The sequence below is a fragment of the Gopherus evgoodei genome, chromosome 5, assembly GCF_007399415.2.
Source record: "Gopherus evgoodei ecotype Sinaloan lineage chromosome 5, rGopEvg1_v1.p, whole genome shotgun sequence".
Taxonomy (NCBI): Eukaryota; Metazoa; Chordata; order Testudines; family Testudinidae; genus Gopherus; species Gopherus evgoodei.
This window is the reverse complement of record NC_044326.1, coordinates 99,178,661-99,190,448: the sequence shown is the minus strand read 5'-3', so window position 1 is coordinate 99,190,448 and position 11,788 is coordinate 99,178,661. Positions and strand designations below refer to the sequence as shown.

Sequence of the window (11,788 nt, the reverse complement as noted above, 5' to 3'; positions counted from 1 at the left end):
ATAGGCAATACAGGCACAGTTTCTAGAGTCATGTGATGACATCAAAATCTCAACTTTCATTTTTTTAAATAATTAAATCTCAAACCTTAATGGTTGCAAATAAACTATAAACCCAGCATGACTACTGCAGTGACGTCTGCTGGGAGTCTGATTTCATAATTCTCAGAGGTATGAACTGTCTAAAGAATTTCAGTAGGATGTTAATGCCAAGACCAGCACCAACCCAACAGAGAACTCTGTATATAAAGGAGGAAAGGAGAGTAGTGAGCCTGACCCAATCTATCCCAAGCAGATACACCTGCAGGGGTAAGCCACTCCTGGCTTCCTCAGTAGGGGCAGAGAGAATCCAAGCTGCTCCTGAGATGTGTGTCCATATTTTCTTTTGGGGGGAAGGAAAGGGCATGCTGCTGCCTCTGCCTTTTTAGAGCTCCCTTTCCTCCAATGGGGGGGGGGAGTGCAACCACCATGGTGGATGTGGAGCTGTCATAACATTTTTTCCCAGATCTGGACCTTAGCGTCCAAAATATGGGTGTTAGCATGAAAACCTCCAAGCTTAGTTACCAGCTTGGACCTGGTAAAGCTGCCACCAGCCAGGAATTATGCAGTGCCTAGCTCACTGTGGTCTCCCCAAAACCTTCCCTGGGGGACCCCTAGACTCAGATGCCTTGAGTCCTACAACAAAGGAAAATAACCCCCTCCCCTTGTTTCCTTGTTACTTCCTCCCAGGCTCCCCTCCCTGGACGACCCTAGGAGATTCCCTGCTTCCAGTCCTGGAAACACAAGTACCGAGAGAGCTAATCTCTCCCCCTCACCCAGAGGATATGCAAAGTCAGGCTTAGTAAATCTAACACAAAGAGATTTTCCCCCTGACTTCTTCCTCCCACCAATTCCCTGGTGAGCTGCAGACTCAATTCCCTGGAGTCCCCACTAAAGAAAAACTCCAACAGGTCTTTAAAAAAAAGCTTTATATAAAATAAAAGAATAAAGGACATTAAAAATAGGCTCTGTATCAAGTTGACAATATACAGGGTCAATTGCTTAAAAGAAAAATGAATAAACAGCCTTATCCAAAAAGAATACAATTTAAAACATTCCAGCTACTACACACATGTAAATACAAAAGAAAACAATATAAACCTATTGTCTTACTATTTTTGTACTTACAAATTGGAAACAGAAGATTAGAAAGCCAGAAGATAGGAAAATCACTCTCAGAGCCAAGAGGGTTAGACACTAGACAAAGAACTCACACCCAAACTTCACTCCACCCAGATTTGAAAAAGTCTTGTTTCCTGATTGGTCCTCTGGTCAGGTGTTTCAGGTTACTGGTGTTACCCCTTTACAGGTAAAAGAAATTAACCCTTAGCTATCTGTTTATGACAGGAGCCACTGAGGTCATTAACCAGAATCTCAAAAACAAACAAAAGAAGGGTAAAAATTTAGAAAAGTAACATAGGATATAGGATAGTGGACAAACTGACTGAACGGTTTAGAGCAGTGGCTCTGAATTTTTCCAGACTACTGTACACCTTTCAGGAGTTTGATTTGTCTTGCATACCCCCAAGTTTCACCTCATTTAAAAATTACTTGCTTACAAAATCAGACATAAAAATACAGAAGTATTACAGCACAATATTACTGAAAAATTGCTTACTTTTTCATTTTTACCATATAATATAAAATAAATCAACTGGAATATAAATATTGTACTTACACACCAGTACTTTTTATGTAGCCTGTTGTAAAACTAGGCAAATATCTAGATGAGTTGATGTACCCTTTGGAAGACCTCTATGTACCCCCAAGGATATACATACCCCTGATTGAGAACCACTGGTTTAGAGCACAGGTTTCTTAAGGGGATATTGAACCTTTCATCTTTAAGTCACATGTTCAAATGTCCAGTTATTACCTTGTTATGGCTGTTCAATAGTCTGTCCAATTCTTGGAGAACAGATGTCCACACCACAAAACCACCACCACAACAACTACTAAATGGTGGTGGTCTGAACAAACATGGAAACCAAATTACACTGCAGTTTATGATTGAGGCACATTCTTAACACAGAGACGGAAATTTTTTCATACGTGCCTGCTTTGTGGCTTGACATATTGCAAGGCTAACTTCACTGATAAAGATGGCTGATTCTGTACTAATTTATGCAGCCACCCCTTGGTTGTACAGCAATTGCCACAGCTACAGAATTGTTATGATTGTTTATTAAGCACTGGTGGCATGTTTGGCATTGTGTATGAAGAAGTTGAGGAAAACAGTCACATTCTAAATAGATAAACAACATAACAGTGCTAGTTTAGCAGTTTTCTTTATTTTTTTTTCTTCCATGTGGTAACGTAAAGCTTCTGCTTAACATGTACATCTGAGGAAGCTATTCCTTAGATTAAAAATAACAAAGGGTGTACAGGTAACATAATCAGAAAAGAAAATCTCTCTATTGTCAGTGCCTGCTGAGAATTGGTTACTGACCTGGTTATAACAGTCAAGCAGGTAAACCCATACTCAGGGCTGTAACTAAAATCCACTTACCATAGGCAAAAAGCTGCTGTTGTGGATTTACTTGTCACTATAACTATAAATCAAAAATCTGACCAAAAGGGCTGATCCTAAAAAAAAAAAAAAAAAAAGAGGTGAATTGTTTCTTCCAACTCCTCACATCCTATTGAATTCCTTCAAACTACCATCATAACTTCAGTCTTAGCCAGATGGAATGACAGACAGCTCACTCTCATCCAAGCCTAGATCCCAGCAAGATAGTGTGTTAATCAATCAACCACATTAGCCAGGTCTAAGGAAATAGAAATGTAAAGTTGTTTATCATCTCAATATTGGACATATGCACCAGTCCATGCTCTCTTGTAAAAGATTTATGGCCAATAAGCAATTATCCTACATTTCCCTTTGGGTACTCATTGAAAGACAAGAACAGAGCCGCTTCAGTATGACTTCATTTATCCCTCCCAAAATCTGTAATAGTCTTAACACCTTGTGGTTAATGGTATCAGTGGCAAACGATGGATCTAAAAGAATGATCACTTGATTTTTATCCATTGCCAGAAGGAGATCATCCAGGCCTATCCAGGCCTAAAACCCAACCAGCCACAGTCAAGGAAATCTGAATATTCGAGATATAGCAAAAGTTGATTCAACACTACCTTCTTCCTAATCTTCCTCCAGAAAGGAAGATTATAGAAACACTGTCACGAGAGAGTTTCTTGACGAAGGGCCTAACAACTGTGTCTTTAAAAGAAGTCATCAATATTTCCTTCAGAGGTTTGGGTTTGAAAATCTCCTCATGATATTACTCCCTAGCTCCACTGGATCACACACTTCAGAGGGCCAACTGGATAGTACCACAGAGGCCAGGTTAGAGTGTCAGGCCAAGTACAAGTGCTAATAACCTTACATAGTGTTCAGTATTAGGCAAAATTTTATTTCATAAACATCACAATCCTTCCCGATCTTTCTTACATTATAAACAATAATCAACACAGTCAAAAGTGGGTAGCCCTTTTAACGGGTCTGACAGTAAAGCTTTTCATGGGGAGAGTGGGACCAGATGCACTGGAATTTTTCTGGCAGGCTGGGTGCCACTTTTAAGAGTTTGTTTCTTTTTCTTCATTCCCTTAATTTTGTAAATGTTACTTTTTTTTTCCCATAAACTCTCTCTAGTCCAATGCATTTCAATAAGTTAAAGATACATCCTGGATTCCCCTCCCCCATCCCTCCCAAAACTCTTTCTTGTAATAAGAGCTAAGTAATAAAAGTGGACAGATTTCAAATATAGTGATCGCTAATATCCTTTCCTCCCTAAAATATATAAATAGCTACTTCTGGGGTACTCTCTAAAATCCTGAAAAAAATTACAATAAAATAATAATTTTGTAATCTCTGTAGTTTAGTGATCTCAAATTTACATGGCTCAAGACTCAACTAAAATAATTATTGTAAATGTCAAAGGTTAAGGATTTGCAGAAATCACGTTTGAGGATTAGTCCTGCTTTCTTGGAGCTTTTTCTTTAGCTGTGAGGAACTTGTCTACAGCTTGTAGGAACATAAATAGATCCAAGAAAGAAAATATACTTTCTTGAATGTATTCACTGCATCACGTTTGGATTGTTCCTCTTCTTTCTTTTTGTCACTTCTGTTATCTGGACGTATTGATCTGAGGTGTAGTGACTTGGAAAATGTACAAATTAGTGTGCAGCGATATATTTTATTGGACTTTAAACTTTGTGATTTTATCAGTTTGTCAACAGCAAGGCCCTATTGGATCTTTTGTTATTGTACCTCATAAACCAAAGTAATCCTAAACCAAATATTTTACATTTTCACATTTTGGCAAGCTTGAGGGGCTTTAAAGTTTTTTAATTGATTTTACAAGCTCTTTTTCTTCTGCGGCATAAAAGATTCTAAAGATTTTTCACATACATTTTGATCACACTCATAACAAAATGTAATATTGCTCACAGCAGATAATATCATTAAAAATAGAATTATGTGCATAACTACAGGAAAAGTAATAAATGGTCTCTTGGGAGAAGTAGCTGCAGGATGGAGAAAAGCTAACCAGTTGCATGGACAGTCTACTGGCAACACAATCTGATTTTAATGTCCAATGTGTCATTCTACTGTTGTGTTTCACCAGCAAACACTAGTTCCAGAACTAGGTTTTACATTGTCCGAACTAAATTGGGAAATTACACAGCCCTTTGAGTCCAAAATGACTGTAACACCTATGTGTTCGTAAGGCATAAAAAACCGAAGGGAACAAAATAATACAAAACTTATACTGCTTTTTGTGTGTTGCTATTATGCAATATTGTTCCCATACCTCCACTTTGCAAGGCCAGTAGGAATGTAGGGAAGGCAGACTGGAGGCAAGGCCAGATAAACTGCTGAAGCTGAGAATTCAAAAGATATCATATTCTAAACTTTTCAGATCCTATCGGCTTATGAAGGGACTATTCCCTCAGCGCTCCTCAGACCTCATACATACAAGGCAGCACAGCTGGTTCCTGCTGCCATTGGCAACTAAGCGCTGGTTGTGCTCTGTGATTCCTCCAAGGAGAGTAACAAAATGTTTTAGGATTAGTTGTTGCTGCTCTGAGCAGTATTAGCTAATCTCTGTTTTTTCTGTCCATTGTAATCCACGTAGGAGATGGAATGTACCACTTAGAACAGCTATTTCCCAACTCCTCCCTACTCTCTCTTTCTGAACAGCCCTGGGCTGTGGCAAATATTTTGTACGGATACTGAAACAGCTACATGAGAGAGGGGAACAAAACTCATGACCTTTCCTTTTCTCCCTGATGCACACCTAGTGCTGGAGGCACCATAGTGCAACCAGGTGTGCTACACTTTAGAGTGGGTGTGTCTTGGTAAGATGAGGATGTGACCAGTGCTATGCCCTGCACACCTTCCAAAGCCAGTGTGGTGGGGAGTGCAAGAGCCTCTTCTAAGCATGCTCAGCTAAGGGCCCCAGAAGTTTGTACCATACATTCATAATGCCTCCAGAAACTGCTATTTGGGCACCACACTTCTGCATAAGCTTCCATCTCCCTAGCAATACAGACCTGGCTTTAAAGATCACAATAAAGCCTTCGTGGACATGAAGATGAAAGATACATATACAAAAATATCTAATAACATACTTTGTAATAGTAGAATTGTGAGGAGACTGTCTCTCTGTCAGAATTTCTGACCCTTACTAGAGAAAAATGTTAGACATTCAGACATTAGAGACATCTCATTCAGAATTAATATGACATTAACTCTAACCACCTAGCAATAGTGATTCTGCATTCACCACCTCCAGGCTGGACTACTGCTACTCAATCAGTCTGGAGCTGAAAACAAGACTCCAAGAAAGGTGCAGCTTTTCCACTCCATGGTGGCCTTCCTCCCAAGCAGTGGCCCTAGAAGTTAGTAGCTGGTGACACCACTCCATGGTGGCCTTCCTCCCAAGCAGTCATGTTGAAGAGAGCAGAGCAGCTAACATCAGTTCTCCACAACTTTCACCTAGTTCCTGTTCATTATCAGATCTGTTTCATGGTAGCGGTCCAGATCTTTAAGGACCTTATTGGACTGTCTTAGGAACCACTCTTTTTTCATTGCTGTGCTGTATTTACTATGATTATCTTGCATACTATGGCTGAGAAAGACTAGGGAGACAATAGCAAGGATCTTATCAGCTCACCATCCCAAACTGTGGGACTACCTATCACTGGAAATCGGGAACCCAAGTCTTGTTAAGTTCTGGAAATGATGCAAAACTCATTTCCTCATGAAGGCATTTCACAAAGAATTAAGCAGAAGAAAAAGCTAGCTTCCATCATATGAAAGACTATAATTTATAAATAGGAAATGAGAATGGCAGAGGATATGATCCTCAAACCAGATTTACACCATTTACTTAAGTGGAGCAGTATTTGATGTAAAGGAAGCATTGCCTCCTGTGATTCAACAACTATTTAAAAGCAACTAGATTCTTTGATTAGGAGTGTTCAGTTTTTTATTTGTTTGTTTGTTTTTGTATTCACAACACACCCAACAACACCCTAGGTTGGATGAGATTCTGTATGTTCTATTATTTTTCATATACATTTGTAATAATGAAAAATAAAACTGATGAGTGCAAGAGTATTCACTATTGCGACTGCTAGTAAATATGTCAAAAAAAGATTTTCTAACGTTGCAGGAGCCCTGGCTGAGTGGAAGAAGTTGTTACCTGAAGGATCTAGAGCTGCCAGTAAATAATTGTTTTACTTTATACAAAACTTGAGTTCATTTCCACAGGCCCAGGTCTATTTTTTTGTGGTGGGGGAATAGACTGACAGCAACATCATACCATATTAACAGCATTCTTAAGTTCCTTACTACATTACAAGGCAGGCCAGTTGCTACAGCTGACAACAGACCATGAAGAAGTTCATAATTTCAGTTCCGTTTACATGCACAGGATTCAGAAGATAAGAGATCATTATGTCCTTAGAACCAGAAAAGTTAGTACCTGTTTTTTCATGGAACAAATAGTTGATTCCTGGCCAGCCGTTTGGGACTTCCACCCCCAAAAGTTACCTTGATCCTTACCAGACTGTGCATGGAGGACTTTAGGACCAGGGGAAGTCCGGGAGGAAGCAGGAGAATTGAACAGCTCCCACCTGCTCGGTTTGAATTGCTTTCAAAGTTTCATCTGCAGATTAGAAGTTTGCCTTGGAGGCTGGAGCAGTAGCAAGCGATTCTCTCCTTCTTCGGGTAGACACTGGGCCCTTTCTCAAAACATTCAGGAAAGCTCTTGAGTGAGGGCTGGTATCTGCAGGCATCGGCTTTTGGAGGAAGGAGGAGATTCTTCTGCTCTCCGGAGGCAGAAACTGTTCGACTCATGTTATCTTTAGATCACAGAAGAATTGCTCTGAGGGCACATTCAATCCTTCCTCTTCACTTCTCCTGAAATGACAAGCTTGATCATTGCTCTGAAATAGCTAACCCACCCCGGTGTAGCTGATCACTAGCCCTCGCGTAGAGGGGCTTGCGTGAAACCTGGCGAGCAGTTCTGTGTCTGCAATGAAGTGGCCTCTCCTGTGCAGCATGTTCAGCGTTGGTAGGTACAGCATCCCGAGACCTGTGACCAGGAATCTGGAGGATCTGGACTCAGTGCAAAGTATCCTACTGCACAGGTTAGTGTGAGGGGGATGGGAGCTGAAAGGCAGGAGAGGGAGCTCACAGACCTTCCCTTTCCCACCAGGCACTCAGTTCAGACGGGTGAAGAACTGTTTTAGATTTTTTTTTTTTATGTAACTGAAAGGCATTGGCAATTCTTGTTTTACACTTCTTTCTAGCTGCTTCCTCTGGGACAGGAGCAGTCGGGTCTGAAGTCCCCTCTGACCCCCGCACTCCTGTAATTCCACTAATATGCTATGGTGAACCCCTTCTCTCTAGGCACCCCAGAAAGAGGTGTATTGGTAAACTTAAAAAACAAAAACACCTGGAAGGGCTAAGAACTACTGTGTGACACCCACAGCCACTGAGCAATGAGCTTCCGTTATAGAGAAAGGTAAATAAAGAGATCATCTCTCACTGTGCTCCTTGCTTAGTTTACAGACCCTGCTCCTGTGCATGTGCTTTGGCTGTGCTGTAACAGACACATGATACTTACAAGAGGCAGCAGTTCAGTGCAGTAACTACTACTGCTCTCAGAACAAGGAAAAAATTGAAACTGGGATATGCAGTTATTAACTTTCCGCTTTCTCTAGGAGGATGATTAGTGGGCAGAGAGTCTTTTGTTGTTCAGACAGGAAATGAGAATGTGCTGTTTCCCCTTTTTTTGGTTATTCAGTCGAGGATGGGGAAATGTTTAATGTCTGACATACAAAAGAAGCATGCTCGATACAAAACCCAAACTTTCAAAGCATTATAGGTGATGTACTATTCGGAGGCATGGGAGTAAAATGGATTGGATGGAGAGAATATTGAGCCGGGGCTGTTTGTGTCGGGTAACGAAGAGGATGGGAAGAATTTTTACCTCTTTAATGCTAAGACTAAATAAAAGGGCTGGCTGGTTTTAGAATAATTAATAATTCTCTTGTTTAACTCCCTATTTTAAGTGTACTGGCATTTCCTGTAGTTGCCACATAGAGAGGGAAGGAACGCTGTATTGATACTTTGTAAGGGCACTATAAAAATCTAAGCAATACAATATGAGGGGTTTCGGGGCAATATTCAGGCTTACACTTAATAGAAATGTTGGGGGGAGGAGACAAGAGGAATCACTTACATGATCATCTTGAATTTTTCTGCCTTTTTTTTTTTTTTAAATCACAAAGCTATGCCAGATGGGAAAATCGTCAGTACCTTTGAGATGCAGGAGGAACGCTGAAAAGAAATTGCTTCTTTTCCCCCTTCCCCGCCCTCACCATCCCTAACATGCAATTTTCCACAGTTTTCCGCAAAGAAGCACTCACAATGAGACCTTATCAAAGGGGCTAGTAAAGAAAGGACGCTAAAAGGAATCCCAAAGACAATTTCCCAGCACTAACCAGAAAAGGCTCATGACTAAACCACACGTTACAATACGAAAATGATTCTATTGAGCAGTATTTAATAAAGCTCATAAGTAGCCTGTGTCCAATAGAGCATCTGTTTCCCAAAACACACTTTTTGCTAAATTATTTTATTTGCTATTGCAAATGAAATGCTGCAATCTGTCATGTCAGTGCCAGCACCAAATAGATATAGCTACTGAAAATGAAACCTAATTATTAACACAGCTGCAACTGAAAAAAGTTTAAAATTAGTATCTACAGAATTGTAGCTATGAAAATAGAGACAAATACTACCCTGGAAATAAGTAGATAGGAAATTCTGGAACAGACTTGCCCTCATATCACATTATGAAGCAACTTTTATCTGAATTACAGATAAATGCTCCCATATGTGACGGGACCCTCTGAAATCTGAACAGTTATGGATGCATTTGTCAGTGACTGTAAAGCTGAGTGGGTGTTGTGGGGCTTTTTTAAATCACGGTAGCAAAATGTTGCCCAGCAGTATTTCTTATTTTAATTTACTTTCCATGCACTGGAGTACTATTTGTACTTACATTTGCATTTTGACTAACTGCAAAGAATCACTGTATTCTTTAAAAAGAAAAGGAGTACTTGTGGCACCTTAGAGACTAACAAATTTATTTGAGCATATTCTTTGTGCTTAACCTATATGTCATATCTAAGTGATCCTCATAAAGGCTGTGGAATTTAACAACAACAACAAAAAGCAAGCTGTGGAAAAATCCAATTTCAAATTATTGCTACTTTAAATGCTAATAGGCAATGGTTGCTGGAAATTAGTTGGTGACTCTATAAAATACTCCCCCAAAGGAGTCACAGAGGTTGGTGTGGTCTTCCTGATTTTTTTTTCATATCTGTCTTCCAATATTCTGTTGTTCTTCTTACTGCACTGAGGACACCAATGACAGAGGAAATAGAGGCAAAAAAAAGTGAAATCTGCATTTACTTATTTTGTATGTGGTATTTGCAAACCTGAAGGCTTTTTCCTCAAAGTTTCTATTATTTTTTGTCACAAAGGTAGCCTTCACTCTGGCTTTAGGTTATCTTAATTTAAATACACTAATTTAAAATGAACACAGTTTCCCTATTAAATTCACCTTGCCTTGAAGTAAACTGTCCCCACACAGTAATAGCAGCAAAGTTGTGAACAAAAGGTTTTATGCTTGTTGTTTGTCTTTATAAAGTATTAAAGACCTGAAAGTCCATGCCACTTACCCTTCAAACACAAGCTTTTTTTCTGCTTGTTTTTTATTTTACATTTTTTTTCATATTTGTACGTCTTCCCTTCCCTGTTTTGCTGAAGATGTCCCTTGGAGAACACAAATGTACACCTACATTGAAAGGGCCAGGGTAGAGAATCTTTATCAAAATAAAATCTTTTTTGCCCAAGTAAATCTGTTAGTCTTTAAGATGCCACCAAATTCCTTGTTGTTCTTAACAAAAGAGGGTGTGTTTTTTTCCCTTCCAACTTTGTTTCAGTTATTTGAGCAAAGTAGGCATTAACAAAAACAAACAGAATCTTAACTTAAAATGAAAATCACTTCCCTGCTCCACTGTGGTTTTACTTGCTTGGTATTTATAATATCATATTTCTACTAGTTCTCCAGTTGACCATAGAGTCTTCCAGGAGAAAAACCAAGTCGAACAGACCTGAATTTCAGATCTTAAAGAAAAGCAGCAAATAATCTTGTATGTCTTCTCCGTTATCTTTAAAGAAACAAAACCTGTAACTTCAAAGTCCAGTGGAAAATGGGGAAGAGGAAGAAAGCTGGGGACCGTTTAAAATGTTGTTAAGCATTGGCAATTAAGAAAGGCACATTCTGCTGTAGTCAAAGCACATTCATTGTTTGCTATGATCTATTTATACTGGCTATATTATGCAAAGGGGCCACAGAGCTAGCAGATCCAGCCACCAGGAAACTGTCCTGGCTTAGGGGGAATCTCTACCCCAATAGAGCCAGCAGCACAACAGATCTATGAACATTCACACACACACCCGCCAACACACACACAGCATCTGACATTGGGGGTATAGATAGAGGGGAAAGGGTGTGGCTGAAAAATCTCTGAGCTCGAGCTATTTCTGCAATGGTCCTTCAGGGCCATAGATAACAGCCATGAGTTGAAGCAACCCTGGCTGGCCCCAAATACAGGAGGTGCAAAGGTGGCATGCAGTCACCAGGCCATCACTTTCAGTCCTGCATGGAGGGGAATTCAGCCACACCCAAGACCCAGGGCTATATCTTGTCTACACTAGCCAAACAAATCATGCTGGCATCTTTCTAGCAAATACAACAAGACCAAACTGTGCTATAAGAGAGTGAGGGCAATTCCATATTTATAAAAGCAAAACAACCATTCTTTATACTTCTGCCACAAAAGAGAACACATCTTCTCCAAATACCAGACCTTCCTTTTGCAACTTCTCATTGGAAAAGCCAATTACCAGTGAATAACAGTGGAGAAAATAATACTCAAAAGCAATAGTTTAATTTTCAATTTAGTCAATAACTATCTCTATTTTCATTTATATAAAGTAATGCATTAACCAGTTGTCTAATAGGAGATAATTATTATATCAGTGCCAATGCTAGCCTGTGGCAGAACTCTTGGCATCTGTTTGTTAATGCAGGAAGGATTGGAGAGAAGTTTCGCTAGACTTCCAAGTCATGAGTACCAGTCCAGCTAATCATGTTAAATATAA

General features: G+C 39.7%; 1 protein-coding gene across 1 annotated transcript in view; it reads left to right on the top strand.

The window, feature by feature from the left end:
- The first annotated feature begins 6,933 nt into the window (after nt 1-6,933).
- The window catches only part of INTU (inturned planar cell polarity protein), a 114,990-nt gene continuing 110,135 nt past the window's right edge, over nt 6,934-11,788 (top strand). Inside the window, exon 1 of the mRNA XM_030564133.1 lies at nt 6,934-7,695. Within this exon, the coding sequence (XP_030419993.1) occupies nt 7,583-7,695 (113 nt within the window). The 5' untranslated portion in view covers nt 6,934-7,582. The remainder of the gene's footprint in view (nt 7,696-11,788) is intronic.